At 40.8% G+C, this 22,127-nt stretch overlaps 1 protein-coding gene across 2 annotated transcripts in view; it reads left to right on the forward strand.

The window, feature by feature from the left end:
• Positions 1-22,127, forward strand: part of Dennd5a (DENN domain containing 5A) — a 97,804-nt gene that overhangs the window by 68,542 nt on the left and 7,135 nt on the right. For both annotated transcript variants that reach the window (XM_042691361.1, XM_042691362.1), the window contains exons 11-16: positions 1,542-1,673; positions 6,526-6,678; positions 9,739-9,823; positions 11,955-12,039; positions 13,798-13,926; positions 21,482-21,603. In XM_042691361.1, the coding sequence (XP_042547295.1) occupies positions 1,542-1,673; positions 6,526-6,678; positions 9,739-9,823; positions 11,955-12,039; positions 13,798-13,926; positions 21,482-21,603 (706 nt within the window). The remainder of the gene's footprint in view (positions 1-1,541; positions 1,674-6,525; positions 6,679-9,738; positions 9,824-11,954; positions 12,040-13,797; positions 13,927-21,481; positions 21,604-22,127) is intronic.

Here is a 22,127-nt window from a genome sequence, read left to right on the forward strand (position 1 = left end):
AGGCCCTGGGTTTGATTCCTCAGCACCACATAAGCAAAAAGAAAAAAGCCGGAAGTGGTGCTGTGGCTCAAGTGGTAGAACGCTAGCCTTGAGCTGAAGAGCTGAGGAACAGCGCCCAGGCCCAGAGTTCAGGCCCCACGACTGGACACCCCTCCCCCCCCCCAAAAAAATACTGAGATGTTTATGTGCAGTTCACTATAGTGGTTTGAGTCTGTGTTGAAACAAACAATCTAAGCATATTGTAGAGAAGAAGGAAATGCAGTTGTTTTAAGTGTGCAGCCTTATTTTCTCAGTCTCTAATTTAGCAAGTTTAGAAAGAATAGGTATCATTGATATGGGAAGAAGAATTAAATTCTGCTTAACTTGGTGGAAAAAAAGATTTTCTCAGTGGTGCTTTTCAAGTTTGATGAACTATATATGCTGTACCTATGGCTTTGGTTTTGTTTTTTATTTTTGGTGTGTGTGTGTGTGTGTGTGTGTGTGTGTGTGTGTGTGTGTGTGTGTGTGTGTGTGTGTGTGTGTGTGTGTAGTCGTTTTGTTTTTTATTTTTGGTGTGTGTGTGCGTGTGTGTGTGTGTGTGTGTGTGTGTGTGTGTGTAAGTGCCAGTCCTGGGGCTTGAACTCAGAGCCTGGGCACTGTCCCTGAGCTTCTTGTGCTGAAGGCCAGTGTTCTACCACTTGAGCCACAGTGCCACTTCTGGTTTTTTCTGCTTACATGGTACTGAGGAATTTAAATTTAACCTAGGGCTTTTTACGTGCTAAGCAAGCATTCTACCACTAAGCCATATTCCCAGCCCCTACCCTTTGTATTTTTAATCAAAGGTAACTCCTGTATTCATGGAGTGCTTTACATCAGCAAAATCATATTATCTCAGTTTTTCTCTTTGGTACAATAATTACTTTTTTGTTTTGTTTTGTTTTAATGCCAGTCTTGGGGCTTGAACTCAGGGCTTGGGTGCTGTTCTTGCTCAAAGCTAGTATTCGATCTTTTGACAACATATTTCCACTTCTGGTTTTTTGGTGGCTAATTGGACATAAGAGTCTCATGGACTTTTCCTGCATGGGCTGGCTTTAAACTGCAACCCTTGGATCTCTGCCTACTGAGCAGCTAAAATTATAGGCTACCAGCATCCAGCTCAGAATTGCTTTTTTTTTTTTTTGGTGGGTCACGGGGCTTGAACTCAGAGCCTAGGACTCTCTTTAACTCCTTTTGCTCAAGGTAGAGCACTAGCTCTACCACTTGAGCCACAGTGTCGCTTCTGGCTTTTTCTGTGATTAACTGGAGATATGAGTGTCTCAGACTTTCCTGCCCAGGCTCCTCAGATCTCAGCCTCCTGAGTAGCTAGGATTACAGGTGTGAGCCATAGGAGCCTGGCAAGAATTTTATTTTAAATTTACTGCTCCCAGTATTATCTGAGCCATGGGAGAGACAAACCAGAAAATGTGAGGTAGTAATGCCCTCTTCAGGCACCCATCAGTACTGGTTTTCTATGGTTTGTGTGAATGGACACAAAAGATTTTCAATTTTTCTGTTTCATGCAGAAATACATCCAGGAAGCTAGGAATATGGGCAGTACCATCCGCCAACCCAAACTATCTAACCTCTCTCCATCAGTTATTGCCCAAACCAACTGGAAGTTTGTAGAGGGCCTGCTGAAAGAATGTCGTAACAAGGTAAGCTGTGGACCCTTCTCTGTGTGTGCTATGAATTTCTTTTTATTTTTTTTTATTTAAGTAATTTACAAAGGTATTTTAATTTAATATGTCAGTTTATGAGTAAAATGCAGCTTGGTCATTGTCACTTTTTTTCACAATCTCCTGCATCTCTCAGTGGCTGATCATCTTTTTTTTTTTTTTTTTGCGGTCGTGGGGCCTGAACTCTGGGCCTGAGTGCTGTCCCTCAGCTCTTCAGCTCAATGCTAGTGCTCTACTACTTGAGCCACAGTGCCACTTCTGGCCTTTTCTGCTTATGTGGTGCTGAGGAATCAAACTCAGGGCCTCATGCAAGGCAAGGGCTCTACCACTGAGCCACCTTCCCAGCCCCCTGATGGTCTATTTTTTTTTTTTTGTCGGTTGTGGGGCTTGAACTCTGGGCCTAGGCGCTGTCCCTCAGCTCTTCAGCTCAAGGCGAGCGCTCTACCACTTGAGCTACAGCGCCACTTCCGGTTTTCTGGTGGTTAATTGGAGATAGGAGTCTCACAGTCTCTCCTGCCCGGGCTGGCTTTGAACCGCGATCCTCAGATCTCAGCCTCCTGAGTAGCTAGGATTACAGGCGTGAGCCACCAGCGCCCCGCTGATGGTCTATTTTTAATGTCTTTCTAAGTTTGTAAACATAATGTTTTTTCTGTCTGATGGCTGCTTCTCCTATTTTTATAATTTCTTACTTATCCCCTATATGATGAATTTAATCTTTAATACATAATACACTAAGTAATACTTCTTATAATTTCCATCCTTTAAGTTTACTAAAGTCTCACTTCAAAGTATAACTTTTATTAATTGTTCTAAGTTTTAATTCTTCTATTCCATTTCAAGATGTATTTTCTTGGTTAAGTTGGAATAGGAAACCACTGAGATTGGGCCTCCAGACCTCCCTTTTAATTCTTCTTCTTCTTCTTTTTTTTTTTTTGGGTCCAGTTGTGGGGCCTGAACTCTGGGCCTGGGCGCTGTCCCTCAACTCTTCAGCTCAAGGCTAGTGCTCTACTACTTGACCCACAGCACCACTTCCGGCTTTTTTTTTTTTTTTGCTTATGTGCTGCTGAGGAATCAAACCCAGGGCCTCATGCATTGCAAGGCAAGCACTCTACCACTGAGCCACCTTCCTAGCCCCCCTTTTAATTCTTCTTACATTAGCTTTCACTTTAGGGTACATGTTAAAGTCAGAGAGGAGTATGATTATTCTTAATTATCATTTGAATTTACTTTTTAGTAGAATCAACAATATCAGCATATCATAATTTTTAGGGTAAGTCTGCTAACTTAGTTTTTATTACATCCTTTTTACCAATGAAATGAAAAGATTTTTCTGTATTTTCAAAGAAGTATTTATGTTTAGGGAGAAATAAGATACTTTTTTTCTTATAGAAACATATTATTAATATTATTGTTATTTTGGAAATTAGATTTTTAATCAGAAGTGATTTTATTTTCCCCTTCAGTACTGGTGTTTGAAACTCAGGGGCTCCTGCTTATTAGGCTGTTACTGTGCTCTGCCACTTGAGGCATGTCCACAGTGCTTTTTTGCACTGGTTATTTTTGAGATAGGGTCATCTTTCTTTCTAGAGTGCAGTTAGCTTGTAGTCAGCTTCTTTTTTTTTTTTTTTTTTTTTGGGTCCGGTCGTGGGGCCTGAACTCTGGGCCTGGGCGCTGTCCCTCAGCTCTTCAACTCAAGGCTAGAGCTCTACCACTTGAGTCACAGCACCACTTCCGGCTTTTTTCTTTTTGCTTATGTGGTGCTGAGGAATCGAACCCAGGGCCTCGAGCATGCAAGGCAAGCGCTCTACCACTGAGCCACCTTCCCAGCCCCAGTAGTCAGCTTCTTGTAGGTTATATTTTAGCTAGGCAGATATGCACATGTTATCATGCTCAACATTTTCTGTTGAGATGGAGTCTTGAGGGTGTTTTTGCTGAGGCTAGCCTGGAAGCATAATCCTCCTGATCTCAGCCTCCCTCTTAGACTGAATGACATATACACACCATTGGTTGAGAACGTGACTCAGATGTGTCTTTGGTTTGTCTTTGAATTGTGATCCTCCTTGTAATCTTGACTCTACCTTCTGAGTAGTAGAATTACAGATATGAGCCACCAGCACATTGCAGAACAGATATTTTATTATTTTATACATATATAACTTGAAAAATAATCTTTAAGTAGTTGTACAAAGGGGCTTAGTTCAACATGACCGTTTATGAGTACAGTGTATCTTGATTGAGGTCACCCTATCTATCCTTCTCCCCATCTCTCCCAATCTTACCCATTCCCTCAAGTTACTTGGTTCCATTTTCACATATGCACATTGATACTATGACTTAATTCACCTGCCCATTCTCTCTTCACAGAAATGATATTTTAAATTCAGGTTTTAAAAATTATCAGACTACTCTAGAGTCATTGAGTTCTGTGATTTTCCCTGCACTGTTCTTTTTTTCTACCCTTAGAGAATTGATGCTACATTTTTTTTCAAAGAATATTCCTCCATTGTCTTGCCATTCGTTCTCAAGTTTTAAGATATACTCCTAGGCTGTGACAGCTTCTAGTGCCTGGCTAAATGATGACTAATGACATCCCATTTTGTGACATGCTACTGTATAGGAAAATGTGCATCTTAGGACTGAAGAAATACCATAAGTAGTTTCACATCACAAAGCATTGACTAGCATGTGGAGCAATAGGAACGCTTATGTTCTTGGAATTAGAAATTGGTATAATCACTTTGGAAAACAGCATAGCAAGTAGATATTGGTATGATCACTTTGGAAAACAGCATAGCATTATACAGGAATTCTTTTCCTAGGTGTATTCTCTAGAGAAACTTTGGCACTGTGTCAATTAATTGTAACTTTTGCAATGTGACAATTAGTTTAAGAAAAATATTCTTTGTAATAGCCCAAATCTAAAACACTAAGGACCAATCAGTAGGATAACTGTTAGTGGAATGCTATATAGCAATGAAATGGAACCACAGTGTCCATCAACTTTGAATATCACAAACAGAGTGAAAAAACAAATCATGGAAGAAAAACATACAGCCAAACTGTATTATTTTAGGAATACAAATACAGGTACTTTTCTATAGTTTCATTGTGTATGTTATCATTTTTGGTGAGAAAGTGATTGGAAGAGGGCCTCAATGGTTAGAAATGGACAGTGTTTCCTTCCTTCCTTTTTTTTTTTCTTGGTTGGTTGTAGGGCTTGAACTCAGGCCCTGGGCATTGTCTCTGAGTCTTTTTGTTTAACGCTAGTACTCTACAACTTTGACCCACAGTGCTACTTTCAGTTAATTGGAGATAAGAGTCTCATGGACTTTCCTGCCCAGGATGGCTTTGAGCCGATCCTCAGATCTCAGCCTCCTGAGTAGCTAGGATTATAGGCATGAGCCACTGGTGCCTGGCTTATTTCTTAACATAGTTCTTGGTGCAAGCATATGTGTACACACACACACACACACACACACACACACACACACACACACACACACACGTGCATTGTGTGTCATAGTAAAAAAAATGAAAAAAACAAAACAAAACAGTAGAACACTGGAAAGAAGCATGCCAGAATAATGAGTTAGTTTTTCTTTTCTTTTCTTTTCTTTTTTTTTTTTTTTTTGGGTTCAGTTGTGGGGCCTGAACTCTGGGCCTGGACGCTGTCCCTCAGCTCTTCAGCTCAAGGCTAGCACTCTACCACTTGAGCCACAGCACCACTCCTGACTTTTTCCTTATGTGGTGCTGAGGAATTGAACCCAGGGCCTCATGCATGTAAGGCAAGCACTCTACCACTGAGCCACCTTCCCAGCCCCATGAGTTACTTTTTCAAGCTAGCATTAGGGCTGATTTTTTTTCTGCTTTTAATTTATCAAAAGTTATGACATAATTAGATATTAAGAATTTGTACTTAAAAGGTCAGGCTGACTTGGGTTCAAATCCGGATCTGCTACTGTTTTACTATGTAGTTTTGGGGAAATTACTTAAGTTCTCAATTTCCTTATTAGTATATTGAAAATAATAATAATACTTTTTCTCTTAGATAATGTTACGAGGCTTAAATGAGTTAATGCAACACAGTACAGTCATGACATATACTTAATAAAAACTGGTTATCATTATACAGCTTGTATTCTTTTGGTTACAATAGACATCGAAGATTTTCACTTTAAATTATTTTCCATAATTTTTTATCCCTTTGAAAATTATTTCAGGTATTTTTATACATTGTATATATCACTCAAGGTTTGTTTGTTTGTTTGTTTGTCTGTTTTTGTCAGTCATGAGGCTTGAAGTCAGGACCTGGGTGCTGTCCCTGAGCTTTTCCACTCAAGGCTAGCACTCTTGTCACTTTGAGCCACAGTGCCACTTCTGTTTTTCTGGTGGTTAATTGGAAATAAGTGTCTCATAGACTTTTCTGCCCAGGCTGGCTTTGAACTGCAATCCTCAGATTTCAGCTTCCTGATTAGGAAGGATTATAGTTATGAGCCACTGGTGCCTGGCTTGATGGTTCGTTTTTAAATAAGTTATTTAAGTAGTCAGAATTAGAGAGGATTAGAGGTGAGTATGACATAAGAATTTTATTTAACTCTACAACATAAATGCAAAAAACTGAAGCTGAAGTGAGGATCATACGGTGATTGTTTGTGTTCTCTTCTCCTTTTTGAAAGTATAGAGTCCCCATAACTTGACCTATATGGCTATCAATATCCTGTGTGGCTGGGACTTATTCAGCTGGCACATATTCATTCAGGCAGCCAGAGCCCTCTCTGGTTGCATATGATTCTACTTAATGTGGTTGTCTATTCTACTTTCTGATTTCTAGACGAAGAGGATGCTGGTGGAGAAGATGGGACGTGAGGCTGTGGAGCTAGGGCATGGGGAAGTGAACATCACTGGAGTAGAAGAGAATACCTTGATTGCCAGCCTCTGTGACCTTCTAGAAAGGATCTGGAGTCATGGACTACAAGTAAAACAGGTAATATATGTTTGGCCTCTCCATGTTGAGCAATTTGTCTTCATGGTTTCACTTATCACACTATGCAGCTTTGAAAATGGCATATACTGTTCTTAGAATGAATATGAAATAGCTCAGCAAATAGGATTCCAACTATTTTTTTCTTAAAAATAGTTTTATAACTTAAAAAAAAAGCCGTAGGGCTTGAACTCTGGGCCTGGGCACTGTCCCACTTGAGCCACGGCGCCACTTATAGTTTTCTGTTGATTAATTGGAGACAAGGGTCTCACGGATTTTCCTGTCTGGGCTGGCTTTAAACTGTGGTCCTCAGATCTCAGCCTCCTGAGTAGCTAGGATTATAGGTGTGAGCCACTGGTACCTGGCTTTTACCAGACTTTTTAAAAATACTATTTTTCTTTCTGGGAGTAAATTGAAAGTCAACCTAATAGATCTTTTTGACAATTGGCCCTTGATTGGAGATAGAACAGAGAGAGAATTTGAGTGCAGAAAATACTACATATACTATAAGGATTCTTCACTAATTGTACATTGCCAGTGGGAAAGGTCAGCTATTAATATTTCTTTTGTAAACAGATGGCTTAACCATCTAAAGATTTGAATGAAGTCCTTAAAAATTGAATATTTAGCTGGGTGCTGGTGTCTCATGCCTGTAATCCTAGCTACTCAGGAGGCTGAGATCTGAGAATCGTGGCTTAAAGCCAGCCCTAGCAGGAAAGTCTAAGACTCTTATCTGTAACAAATTACCAAAAAAAGCTGGAAGTGGAGCTGTGGCTCAAGTGTTAGAGCACTAGTCTTAAGCACAAAGAAGCTCAGGGACAGCCCCTAGGCCCTAAGTTCAAGCCTTAGGATCAGAAAAAAAAAAATTAGGTAGTTAATTAGCTGTAATAAAACTAATGTGGCATGTGATGAGTAAGCAGCATCTGACAATTGATTGTGCTAAGTTCTACCTGAGCAGTTTCTCTATACCAAGAAGGTAGAATGTGCATAATCCCTTTAAAGTGTGGCTCTATAATTGAACTCCTCCAGATTCTTTTTTATTTTTTTCATCTTTAGTATGTTTTCCTAGTAATTAGAAGCTTTTTTAAAATATGAGTTTTTATAATTGCTGTCATCTGGGGACTGGTATATGAAAAATGTTTCTTCTCATCTTTTTGCACTTAGGACATTCTTGAAGAATCTGGTGCTATTTATTGTGTGGCCATATCCTTAAATAGGCAGTCAGGCTGTATTGAGCCTTGAGTCCCCAGCACCCGCTCTGCAAAAGAGGAAGAGAGTAGTTTCTGTCTCCTGAGCAGCCCAGCTGCTGTTTTCCCACTCTTGTTCTTTGTCTTCCTGCTCACCACTATGATCACTGTGAGCCAGGAGCTTTCTTCTGGCCTGGTGCCCTAGCTTTTCTCTTCAGCATTATTGCACGTGAGGGTTCTCTCTGTTTAGTGTGTGGCATATCCAGATAGATTGTTGTTTGTTTGTTTTTTTCCAGTCCTGGGCTTGACCTCAGAACCTGGCCACTGTCCCTCAGCTCTCTCTCTTTTTTATTTTTTTTGTCGGTCATGGGGCTTGAACTCTGGGCCTCAGCTCTTCAGCTCAAGGCAACCACTCTACCACTTGAGCCACAGCACCACTTCTGGTTTTCTAGTGTTTTATTGGAGATAAGAGTCTCATGGACTTTCTTGCCTGGGCTGGCTTTGAACCTCGATCCTCAGATCTCAGCCTCCTGAGTAGCTAGGATTACAGGCATGAGCCACTGGCACCCGGCTTGAAATAATAATAATAATTCTCCTCCTCCTCCCCCTCCTCCCCCTCTTCTTCTTCTTTCCTCCTCCTCCTCATCTTTCTTTCTTTTTTTTTTTTTTTTGGTCTGGTCATGGGACCTGAACACTGGGCCTGGGCACTGTCCCTCAGCTCTTCAGCTCAAGGCTAGCGCTCTACTACTTGAGCCACAGGGCCACTTCCGGCTTTTTTCTTTTTGCTTATGTGGTGCTGAGGAATCGAACCCAGGGCCTCATGCATGCAAGGCAAGCGCTCTACCACTGAGGAACCTTCCCAGCCCCCCCCCCCCTCCTCCTCCTCCTCCTCCTCCTCCTCCTCTTCCTCCTCCTCCTCCTCCTCCTCCTCCTCTTCCCTCCTCCTCCCTCCTCCTCCTTCTCTTCCTCTTCCTCCTCCTCCTTCTTTGCACTGTCCCTCAGCTCTTCAGCTCAAGGTGAGCACTCTACAACTTAAGCTATAGTGCTACTTCCGTTTTTCTGGTGGTTAATTGGAGATAAGAGTCTCATGGACTTTCCTTCCTAGGCTGGCTTTGAACCATGATCCTCAGATCTCAGCCTCTTGAGTAGCTAGGATTACAGGTGTGAGCCACTGGCACCTGGCTTGTACTGAAATTCTTATTTCCCACTGTAACTGGGATGACAGACATATACCAATACACAATTTCTCTCTCTCTCTCTCTCTCTCTTTTCTTTTCTTTCTTTCCAATCGTGGGGCCTGACCTCTGGGCCTGGGTGCTGTCCCTCAGCTCTTCAGCTCAAGGCTAGCGCTCTACCACTTGAGCCTCAGCTCCACTTCTGGCTTTTTCTGCTTATATGGTGCTGAGGAATCGAACCCAGGGCCTCATGCCTGCAAGGCAAGCACTCTACCACTGAGCTACCTGCCCAGCCTCCACTAGTTCTTTCTATTAGTTAGGGTCTTGCAATTTTTTGTGGGGAGGGGCCTGGATTGGTCTGAAACCACTGTCCTCCCAATCTAGCCTCCTATATAGTGGGTATAACCTGGGTAGGATGTGGCCTCACAAACTTGTTACCCAGGCTGGCCTTGCGTTTCTATCTTCCCATCTTAATCCATCTGATTTATTTAGCCTTTTGAGACAGTCTCACTTTGTAGCCCTACCTGACTTCAAAATCACTATGAGCCCAAAGAGGCCTGAAACTCATGGTCTTAATTACCTCAGCCTTCTGAGTGCTAGTAGTAGTACAGATATGTGCCACCACACTCAGATAAAAGCATACTGAAAGTTGTACTCTAAAATCTAAACTGATAGGTATTTCTCCTTCACATTGGTTCTAGGGAAAATCAGCCTTGTGGTCTCACCTATTACATTATCAGGAAAACCGGCAGAGGAAACTCACATCAGCAAGCCTCAGTACTTCAGGTAAATAATCTCTGCACCACTGCACAGAAATTTCTGTCTCTCCATTTTCCCTCATTGGAATGATCATCTGTAGCAAGCTAGTTATGGCTTTTGCTCTAGAGCATTTTATTTTAAATATGGAGCCACCAGCCTCTTTGAGCATATCAAAACTATGAGAATTGTTTTTTTTAATGTGCTTTCATATCCTCTCTAGCAATGTAATAGAAAAGATATTTTGCAATTGGCTAGCCTTATATAATGAATTTGAATTTTTCTATAATGCTGATGTCCTTTATTTGAGGAAAGCTTTTTTAGAGCATAGTCAAGTCCCTCCTTGAAACTCCAAGCCAAAGGCCTAATGTAAATGATCCTCTGTATTTCCTCACAAGGCCACTTGCCACACCTCCACTCTGGCTTTTTGGTGATTAATTGGAGATCAGAATCCCATGGATTTTCTGCTGGGCTGGCTTTGAACCCACATCTTCAGATTTTAGCCTCCTGAGTAGCTAGGATTACAGGGGTGAGCCACCAGTGACCAGAACGTGAAAGATTCTTTATTCTTCCTGTTTCTAATTTAATGTAATTAGCAGGGCTGAGGATATTGCTTATTGGTAGAACGCTTACTTGCCTAACATGTACAAAGTCCTGGGTTCAATCCCCAGCACTGGAAAATAAAAAAACAAAACTGAAACAGAAATATTAGAATTTATAGGGACTCCAGGAATCATTATATAGTCTATTTATTTTTGTGAGAAGAAACTGGGGTTCAGAGAAGAAATGAATTTACCTAAGACCATGCAGTAAATTACTATAAGAGCCCAGGTTAGCAACGAGGCATCTTGTTTCCTGCTTCATTGTTCTTTATATCATCATACATTGACCACATCTCTCTTTTACACTAGCATTTGTTACCCCTCCTGCCAGAGAACAAGTTTACTTTTCTTGGATGTACTTATCCTAATAGTAAAGCTAAGTCAAATATTATAAAGATGGGTGTTCATTCTTTGCCCTTGAACTAGTACTGAACTTGGGAAGATAATTGGCTGGAAACTGGGAAGAGAAGTTCCTTAGGTAATCTTATTAGGAGTTTTGTGTCCATATTCTGGATGTGAAAGCAAATAGTCTTCTCAGGAAGACTGTAGAAGTTACCACTAAGAGATAACATATAGCCAGAAATTCTGATCAGTTTGATAATAAAAACGAGTTTTAAACACTGGGCCAGACATGAGGATATAAAAGTATTATAATGTCTCTTCTAGAGGACCTAAGTAAGCATTCTATAACAGGTTCTTTTTTTTTTTTTTCGTGTGTGTGTGTGTGTGTGTGTGTGTGTGTGTGTGTGTGTGTGTGTGTGTGTGTGTGTGTGTGTGTGTGTGTGTGTGTGTGTGTGTGTGTGTGTGTGTGTGTGTGTGTGTGTGTGTGTGTGTGTGTGTGTGTGTGTGTGGTTAATTGCAGATGAATCTCAGATTTTCTGGCCCAAGCTTGTCTCAAACTATGATCCCCAAACCTGAGTAGCTAGGGGTATAGGCATTAGCCACCTGCACCCAAGCTCAGCATAGTTTTTTTTTTTTTAATGTTTTCAAACAATTTTAATGATTTGGAGAGATGCTTATCCTTTAATAATAATATAAACAAGGCACTAAATATGAAAACATCTGTTTATCTATAACAATATTCAAAGAAGGGAAATATGCTAAAGTCAGTAGTGGTTCCCTGGGGAAAGTAGGATTATAAATTATAACAGGTTCTTTACTCATCCATTTTTCTCTTTTGTAGCTCATTTGAAGCAGGAACAGGAAATGTTCAATGGTTCCAAGTGGAAGCACTGCTTCCATGGATTATGATGAGTGCATGATGAATTAGGAGCCAATTGGTTACCTAAAAGCAGCTAACTTGTTTCTTCCTTCATTAAGTAGGGAAATTGTGATACCTTTTATGGAGATCTTTATCAATTATTGAAAATTAAATGAAGTAATATGTATAAAATAAAAAATCTGATCTCTAATGGGAACTAAATAAATACTATGAAATGATTGCTTAAGGTATTACCAGTGTCTCAAGCATTTCAAGGAATTTGTGATTTGCTATAAGGAGAGTACTAGCTATGTGATTATGTAGATCTCTTTAGACATGATCAACCTTGTTATTGTAGGAATACTTCTTGATTCAGAACGGAGGAAGTCTGATGCCAGCGCTGCCATGTCTCCCCTGAGGATTTCTCTAATTCAGGATATGAGGTCAGTCTGGGCTCACCTATAAGAAGCCATTGTTATCCTGTTTTCAGGTGTTTCTTTGGTGTCCACTATTGTTTGTTTTTAGTGGTACTGGGGATTGAACTAAAGAGACTTGTGCTTGCTAAACAAGTATTCTATTACTTGAACCAAGCCCATAGCCCTTTTTTGCTTTAGTTTATTTTCTAGTAAGAGTCTTTTACTTTTGTTGGGACCAGAATTGAACCTCAATCCTCCTATCTCTGTTTCTTGGAAGCTGATATTTAGGCATATACCACCATGTCTAATTCATTGTGTGTGTATGTTTTGGAACTGAGATTTAACTCAAGACCTAGAGTTCTCAATGGGCTTTTTTTTTTTTTTTCTCAAGTGGTATTTTGTTAATCAAGCCAGTCTTCCAGTTCTAGGTTTTTGCTGGTTAATTGGAGGTGAGGCCCAAGGGTTTGCCTGCCCAGGCTATCTTCAAACCTTGATCCTCAGATCTCAGTCTCTTGAGTAGCTAGGATTATAGGCTGTGAGCCACCAGTGCCTGGCCTAATTTGTTTTTTTGAAATAGGATATTGCAACCTTTTTTGCCTAGTTGGCAATTGGCCTTGAAACACAATTCTACTGTATCTATCACCCTTGTAGCTAGTATTATAAGCTTGATTCACTGTACTTGGACTTGATGTCTACTTTAGAAAGATTCTTTTTTTTGTTGGTTGTGGGGCTTGAACTTGGGCTTGTGCACTGTCCCTGCACTCTTCAGCACAAGGTAAGTGCTCTACTGCTTGAGCCACAGCGCCACTTCCTGGATGTCTACTTTAGATGACACAGTCTCAGTGCCTTAAAGCATATTGCCTACGCAGGAAACCCTCCTTAGTGGTATTCTTTATAATGTCTTAGATCTCTTGGCATTTCTTGGGAACTATGCCAGGTGAAGGAGCATAAGAGAATATCTCGAGGCTCCAGAGCTCAGGATTAGGGTATCTCCTATGTTCTTGTACCATCTTACAATGTGCTTTCCCTCTTTGTAAAAAGAGGGAAATGAATTAATTACTGGAGCCACTCTGCCAGCCTCCTTTTATGTTGATTTTTTTTTTTTCTTTTGGTCATGGGGCTTGAATTCAGGCTGGGCACTGTTGCTGAGCTCTTTTGCTCAGGACAGCACTCTACCACTTAGAGCCACAACTCCACTTCCATTTTTCTGGTGGTATATTGAAGATAGTCTCACAGATTTTCCTGCCTGGGCTGGCTTTGAACTGCAATAGATCTCAGCCTCCTCAATAGCTAGGATTACAGGTGTGAGCCAGCAGCACCTGGCTCTATGTTAATTATTTTCAAGATAAGGCCTCTCTTTTTGCCATGTTAGCCTATATTGTAATCCACTGGTACCCTTGGTTGCTGGGATGATAGGTGCATACCATTGCACCCTAACCATTGTATTCCCCTTGTAGCTTGAGATGACAGGTGTGTGCCACTGTGTGGGACTCTCTTGAACTTTTATGCTTGGACTGGCTTTGAAAACCACAACTCTCTAATTTCTGCCTCCAGAGTAGCTTGGATTACACTTTCAGCTCCTTTTATTTTTTGAGGAAGTTTATTTTGGGTGTGTCTATAATGTCTTTTCCTTCTTAAAATTATAACTACCCTGTCTGACAATATCATGTGGAAGAATTTGGAGAACAAGAGAGAAGCGAGAATTCCATTGACTTCATGGTGAGGTATTGACAGTGAGTTCATCTCCCTACTGATCCTCACTTCTCTTGTTTATTCCCCTTTCAGGCATATCCAGAACATTGGGGAAATCAAGACCGATGTGGGAAAGGCCAGAGCATGGGTGCGACTGTCCATGGAAAAAAAGTTGCTTTCTAGACACCTGAAGCAACTACTCTCAGACCATGAGCTCACCAAGTAAGACCACTTCACCTGGAGTAGAAACAGGTTCCTAGGATTGATGTGGGAGATTGGAAACCCCTGTGTCAGAAGGAAAATATTCAGTATGTCATGAGCTATAAACTCAAATTGCACAGGAGGTTTTGCAGTATTTCTTCTTAATCTTTATTATTATTATTCTTTTTTATTTTTTGGCCAGTCATGGGGCCTGAACTCTGGGCCTGGGCACTGTCCCTCAGCTCTTCAATACAAGGCTAGCACTCTACCACTTGAGGCACAGTGCCACTTCTGGCTTTTTCTGCTTATGTAGTGCTGAGGAATTGAACCCAGAGCTTCATGCATGCGAGGCAAGCACTCTACCACTGAGCCACTTCCCAGCCCCCTTATCTCTTTTATTTTCTCTTGAGCCCAAAACCAGCTTAAAGCAACCAGTTCCTTGTATTCCCTTCTAGTTCTGCCCTGAATTTCCCTTAAGCTTAGAAAGACTTCCAAGTAGTAATCCTAAGGTACTTTCCCTTCCTCCATGCACCATCTAAGCATAGGGAGTGGTCAAGCAGGAGATTTATGAAAGCCAGAACATGGATGGGTCTAGAGCATCTGAGCTTAATGGTCTCAGTAGAGCAGATCTTGCGGAAGAGGAAGCTAATTTTTTTTTTAATTTAATTTTATTTTATTTGAGAACATACTGTACAGAGGGGTTACAATTACATGGGCAGGATAATGCATACATTTCCTACCAAGCATTGCAGCCTCCTCCTTTGTTTACCCTTCACCTCCCTTCCCAGCCTCCCCCCTTCCCCCCCACCCAATCCTTCCCCGCCTCCCCCACCACACCGACATTGTAAAGCTCGTTTTTGACATGACATTTTGTACTTCTCATTGTTGCAACAGGTCCACCTGAATCCTTAAATGACTTGTTTGTCCCGATCTCCTCCACAAGTTATACTGACATCAAATATAGTCAAAGCGGGGGTTACACTGTGGGGGAGGGACATACAAAGCAACAAAGAAATAATCTTATAAATGCGTTAGAAACACATGCATGAAAGGAAAAAAAAAACATTAAAATACATATTTAAGGGTTCGTTTTCCTAACATCACATTATCTGACCTTTTCCGCTTGACTCATACATATACTAGATATTGCAAATAAGGGAAACCATGGGACCTATGTTTCTTTGGGCCTGGCTTACTTCACTTAATATAATTTTTTCCAAGCCTTTCCATTTCCTAACAAATGGGGCAATGTCATTCTTTCTGATGGAGGCATAGAATTCCATTGTGTATATATACCACATTTTCTTGATCCATTCATCTACTGAGGGTCATCTGGGTTGGTTCCATATCTTAGCTATGGTAAATAATGCTGCAATAAACATAGTTGTGCTGGTAGCTTTAGTGTGGTCTTGTTTGTAAACATTTGGGTAAATGCTCAAAAGTGGGATTGCTGGGTCATAGGGGAGTTCTATGTGAAGTCTTTTGAGTAACCTCCATACTGCTTTCCAAAGTGGTTGAACAAGTTTACATTCCCCCCAACAATGAAGTAAGGTTCCTTTCTGTCCACATCCCCTCCAGCATCTGTTGTTGTTAGAGTTCTTGATTTTTGCCGTTCTAACTGGAGTGAGGTGATATCTCAATGTTGTTTTGATTTGCATTTCTTTTATGGCTAGGGATGTGTCTATTGGCCATCCTTCTTTCTTCTTCAGAGAAGTTTCTCTTTAAGTCTTTCGCCCACTTATTTATTGGGCAGTTGTTTCTTTGAGGATTTGTTGTTGGGGGGTTTAATTTTTTGAGTTCCACGTATATTTTAGATATGAGACCCTTGTCCGTTGTATGGCTAGTGAAGATCTTCTCCCAATCCATGGGCTTTCTATTGATCTTGCTAGCTATGTCATTTGCCCTGCAGAAGCTCTGCAACTTTATGCAATCCCATTTGTCCAACCTTTCTTTGATTTGTTGTGTTTCCGGGTCTCTATTCAGAAAATTTCGGACTGAGCCAAGGAGACCTAGGGTTTCTCCTGTTCCATCCTGTAATGTTTTCAGAGTGTCTGCTTTGAGTTCAAGGTCTTTGATCCATTTGGAGTTGATTCTGGTGCAGGGTGATATATAAGGATCTAGCTTTAGTTTTCTACATGTAGTTAACCAATTTTGCCAGCACCATTTACTGAAGAGGCTGTCTTTCTTCCATTGTATTAGCTCCCTTATGGAAGATTAGATGGCTATAGGTCTGTAGGTTCATTTCTGGGTTTTCAATTCTATTCCATTGGTCCTGTTCTTATGCCAATACCAAACTGTTTTGATTACTATGGCTTTATAGTAGAGTTTGAAATTTGGTATTGATATTCCTCCAGCAGTGTTCTTTCCGTTGAGGAGCGTTTTTGCTATTCGGGGTCTTTTATTGTTCCATATGAATTTTTGGATTGCCTCTTCTATTTCCTTGAAGAATGAGGGTGGAATTTTGATAGGTATTGCGTTGAATTTGTAGATAGTCTTGGGAAGTATTGCAATTTTCACGATGTTAATCTTTCCAATCCAGGAGCATGGGAGGTTTTGCCATTTTTTAAGTTCTGTGTTGATTTCCTTTTTCAAGATTTTAAAGTTTTCATCATAGAGGTCCTTCACTTCTTTAGTTAAGTTAATTCCTAGGTATTTTATTTTTTGTGGGGCTATTACAAATGGAGTTGCTTTCCTAATTTCAGCCACACTTTTCTCATTGTTGGCATACAGAAAAGCCATTGATTTTTGGGGGTTAATTTTATAACCTGCTACTTTGCCAAAGTTTTGAATCAGCTTGAGTAATTTGGGAGTGGAGTCTATGGGATTCTTTAAATACAAGATCATGTCATCTGCAAAGAGGGAGAGTTTTATTTCTTCTTTCCCTATTTGGATCCCCTTTATGTCTGCATCTTGTCTTATTGCTGTTGCTAGGCATTCTAATACTAGATTGAAGAGAAGTGGAGAGAGTGGGCATCCTTGTCTTGTTCCTGAGTTAAGAGGAAATGGCTTTAGTTTTTCACCATTGAGTATAATGCTGGCTGTAGGTTTGTCATATACAGCCTTTATTGTATTGAGGAATGTTCCATGGATTCCTAATTTTTCCAAAACCTTCATCATAAAGGGGTGTTGGATCTTGTCGAATGCTTTTTCTGCATCTATTGAGATAACCATGTGGTTCTTATTCTTGCTCCTGTTGATGTGATGAATAATATTAATTGATTTGCGTATATTGAACCAGCTTTGCATCCCTGAAATGAATCCTGTTTGATCGTGGTGTATGATTTTTTGGATGAATTGTTGAAGTCGATTGGCCAAAATTTTGTTGAGAAGTTTTGCATCAATGTTCATCAAAGAAATGGGTCTATAGTTCTCTTTCTTTGATGAGTCCCTGCCTGATTTTGGGATGAGGGTTATGATGGCTTCATAGAATGTGTTCGGTAGTGAGCTTTCTCTTTCAATTTCATTGAAGAGTTGGAGGAGAATTGGTGTGAGCTCTGCTTTGAAGGCCTTGTAAAATTCCGCTGTAAAACCATCTGGTCCTGGACTTTTCTTAGCTGGGAGGTCTCTTATTGCTGTTTCTATTTCAATGCTTGATATGGGCCTGTTAAGATAGTTTAACTCATCTTGGTTTAGTTTTGGCATGTCAATATTTGCTAGGAAGAGGTCCATTTCTGTCAAGTTGTCAAACTTATTAGCATAAAGTTTTGAGAAGTTATTCCCTTATAATGTTCTGAATCTTGGTTGTTTCCGTGGTGATGTTTCCATTCTCATCTCTGAGTTTATTAATTTGGGTGTGTTCTCTTCTTTTTCTGATAAGATTTGCTAAGGGTCTGTCAATTTTGTTAAGTTTTTCGAAGAACCAACTTTTTGTTTTGTTGATTCTTTCTATAGTTTTTTTGGATTCTAATTCATTTAATTCTGATTTAATTTTGATTATTTCTTTCCGTCTACTGGATTGGGGTTTATCTTGCTGCTCTTTTTCAAGGAGGTTTAGATGTGTCATTAAATTGTTAGTTTCAGATCTCTCCAATTTGTTGATGTAGGAGCTCAGAGCTATAAACTTGCCTCTGAGTACCGCCTTTGCTGTGTCCCAGAGGGAGGAAGCTAATTTTTTTAAAATTATTTTTTATTTTTATTTTTTGCCAGTCCTGAGGCTTGAACTCAGGGCCTAGGCACTGTCCCTTAGCTTCTTTTGCTCAAGGCTAGCCACTTGAGCCACAGCACCACTTCTGGCCTTTTTTTTTGGGGGGGGGGGGGTCCAGTCGTGGGGCCTGAACTCTGGGCCTGGGTGCTGTCCCTAAGCTCTTCCGCTCAAGGCTAGCTACCATTTGAGCCACAGCGCCACTTCCGGCTTTTTTTCCCCCCCTGCTTATGTGGTGCTGAGGAATCGAACCCGGGGCCTCATGCATGCAAGGCAAGTGCTCTACCACTGAGCTACCTTCCTAGCCCTCTTTTCTGTTTATTTGGTACTGAGAGATCAAACCCAGGGTTTCATGCATTCTAGGAAAGCACTCTACCACTAAGCCACATTCTAAGCCAGGAGGCTCATTTGTTGTTGTTCTTGTTTTGTAGCCCTATCAGAAGAAGTATGCTCAGAATCCAATCAGTAGATGCCTTCTTCCCTGGTATTATGACTCCTCTGCTATTTCAATGAGTAGAAAATAAAGATGCTTTTGCTTTGAAAAATTACATGTTGAACAGGGAATAGAGAGAAAGGAGTATTTTATCAAATATTAGTCCTGTATTAATCCATTTTATACTGGTGTAGCAGACTATCTGATGCTGGATACTTTGTAAAGAAAAGAGGTTTATTTAGCTTGAAGTTTGGGAAACTGAAAGTCCAAGATCAGGTGGTCCAGTCTTTTCAACCTCTCTTGAGGGCTTAAAGGTCTCAGACTTGCTAGGTAAGCGGTATATCACTTGAACCATGCCCCTAAGTTCTTTTGCTTTAGTTCTTTGTTTTAAGTTCTTTGCTTGCCTAGGACAGATAATGTGCTTAGATAGGATCTTGAGAGCTTTTTCCTTGTGCTAACTTCAAACTCTGATCTATCTCCACTTCTGGAGTAGCTAGGATTACAAGTATGAGCCATTTTCCCAGCCATATGCATGACATTTCTTATATTATTTGTTCATCTTTTATTTACCACTGATAGGCTTATTATTATCTATTTGGTTATTGCTTATTAAAACTTGCTTACATTGAGGGCATGAACCATGTACCTTTCCAGTGCTGAGCATATTGCCTAGTATCTAGTAAGTATTTAATCAGTGCATATAAAATGTGTGAATAGTTGCCCTGGTAAGAGGAGGAGATCAATCTTGGAAGAGTGTTATCTTAATAGAATGTTCCTGAGTCCCTAGGATTTCCAATTAACTCTCAAGACTGTATACAGCTTGGAGATAGGGTAAGGTAGAGGCAGGTTAAGAGGGCTTATATATTCATCAGATTTATGAGATCTAGTGAATTGTAAGTTCTAATAAAATAAATTGGTTCTTTGTAGGGAGCCCAAACTCTTTCTCCTTAATTTCTCTGCAGTGATTAATGTTCTTGTACTGCTCCCTTTCCCTTATATCTAAGATTGTGGGGTTGTCATGACCCTACATCCTTTTGTTCCTCTGCTCCTACTCTTTTCAGATGTTGACTTTGACTGCATGCATACCCTTTTTCTGTCACTGTCTCTCTCTCTTCCTCCTTTCCTCTCTTCCTCCACCCCACATCTCCACCCCCCCCCCCCCCCCCCGCATCTTTCTCTTTCATTCATTTGGTGATCTTACTCATTCTCGTGATTTCTGTTACCTCCAAGTGGGAGCTCCTAGCTCTGACAATCATCTGAGCTTTAGTCCTGAATTGGTTTCCATTCAGATATCTCATTCAGATATCTTAGCTGTAGCTCAGAGAAAACAGAGACAAGCTTCACACTGTCTTCATTATAACTGCCTTTCAGTTTTGTAATGTTATTACTGTTTTCTTTCTTTTTTTTTTTTTTTTTTGGGTCCGGTCGTGGGAACTCTGGGCCTGGATGCTGTCCCTCAGCTCTTCAGCTCAAGGCTAGTGCTCTACCACTTGAGCCACAGTGCCACTTCTGGCTTTTTTTTTCTGCTTATGTGGTGCTGAGGAATCGAACCCAGGGCCTCAGGCATGCAAGGCAAGGGCTCTACCACTGAGCCACCTTCCCAGCCTTGTCATTAATGTTTTCTTGGAACATCCTTCCCCTACTTCTTTCTACCTATTTTCCAAATTTGGAGTTAGTTTTGGCTCCTTGCTTTGTTTTGCCAACCACATACGCATTTCCAGTCCTTAACCTCTGTCCTCTCCAGGCTTTGACCTTTTTACTGCCTTATTTTAATCCTCATTCTTCCTTTACCCTTTACCTGTGTTAACTTTACATTTCTTGAAATTGGTTGTGGTTCTACCTTTACTTCTAGGGGAAATTATAGATATTCATTATTTAACAATGAGCAAATTGTAGTCATTAGGCTGAAAATAAGGACTTTTCTGTATTTGACCCTACCCTTGCTTTTCAGTCCTGTTGCTAACTGAGTACTTCCTTGCACTGTAGCCAACTATAGATTTTCATACCTACTCTTCATCCTGTACAATGCATGTCTAAATTTGTGCTGTCCTTCAGGTCCTTTTTGTTCTAGAATGTTTTCCAGGACTACCGAAGCTCATGATTCTTTTAAGTTTCCTGAAAGAATTTTTAACTTGGCAACTCATCAGGCCCTTTACCCAATTTATTCACTTAGACATATTTGAGAGTAGGTCTTTCTCTGTCTAGCACCTATGTGTAATAGGCCTTAGTTGATGAATTATCTCTTGAAGGTGAATCTTCACAGATAGATAGAATCCCAGATCTTTGTGGTTGGGCAATTGTATTCTGGGAAAACTAGGATAGATTCTATCCTTTTTTCTCTGTGTATTGATCTTTGACAGGGCCTGAAAATTGAGTTCTCATTGTTATCTGATGTTAATGCTGTACATCCTCCCAGGCCCTGGAACATCAGGCAAAGGAGCTGCCTTTTGATGAGCTGACAGTAGGGATAAAGTGAGAAATTTCTGTGAAGAGAGGAAGGTCTGAATCTACACAACTCTTTCTTGTCTGTGACCTGGGTCAGAGGTAGAAGTAGAGCCTGCACTCAATCACCTTTGAAGCAGTGTTCTTTTTGATTCATGGTTCTCAGGTCTGTTAAGTGTTTGCCTGGTAATAAATGGTCACTACAGACCTCTTGCTGTTGCTAGGATGACAGCTTAACCAGAAGCCTGAGAGGACCTGTGTCACCTCGATATGCTTTCAGTTCAGCCTTAGATTATTTAGGAAAGGAGATTACATGGCCTATCACACTGGACAGTATAACATCAACCCTTGGACAACAGGGAATATTTAATTTTTGTTGTTCCTGCTGTGGTTTAAACTAGTTTCTTTATAGATTCAGTTACACAGAATGTCAGGGTTTAAACCTTTGTAGAGTAACTCTAAGGAATTTTGATTTCCTTAGCTGTATACTTCTGAAAGAGTAACTGTCTTCTTTCTCCTCCTTTTTGATGGAGACTGATGTGCTGCCTCTTTCCCAACAGGAAATTGTACAAGCGCTATGCCTTCTTGCGCTGTGATGATGAGAAGGAGCAATTCCTCTATCACTTGCTCTCTTTTAATGCTGTTGATTACTTCTGCTTCACCAATGTCTTCACCACGATCTGTAAGTAGTTCTGTGCTCCCCACTGACCTGCTTAAGGCAGCCTTGCAAACAAATCCCAGCCTCACTAGCTCTTCCCCCTCCCTCCCCCCCTTTTATTTTGCCAGTACTGGGGCTTAAACTCATGGCCTGGCCACTGTCCCTGAGCTTCTTTTTGCTCAGAGCTAGCATTCTACCTCTTGAGCCGCAGCACCACTTCTGGCCTTTTCTGTTTATTGAATTGAACCCAGGGCTTCATGCATTTTGTAATGCCAAGTGATTTTCAAGTAAGCCCAAGGGAGAAAGAGCTCTTCCTGAAGTAGCAGAAAGATGATAGGAGGAGATGTGAATCCAGGCTGGCTCTGCCTTTTTTTTTTTTTTTTTTTTTTCTGGGTCCGGTTGTGGGGCCTGAACTCTGGGCCTGGGCGCTGTCCCTCAGCTCTTCAGCTCAAGGCTAGTGCTCTACCACTTGAGCCACAGCGCCACTTCCGCTTTTTTTTCTTTTTTGCTTATGTGGTACTGAGGAATCAAACCCAGGGTCTCATGCA

The sequence above is a fragment of the Dipodomys spectabilis genome, unplaced genomic scaffold (genome assembly GCF_019054845.1).
Source record: "Dipodomys spectabilis isolate Male_0828 unplaced genomic scaffold, ASM1905484v1 ptg000145l, whole genome shotgun sequence".
In the NCBI taxonomy this organism is placed as follows: domain Eukaryota; kingdom Metazoa; phylum Chordata; class Mammalia; order Rodentia; family Heteromyidae; genus Dipodomys; species Dipodomys spectabilis.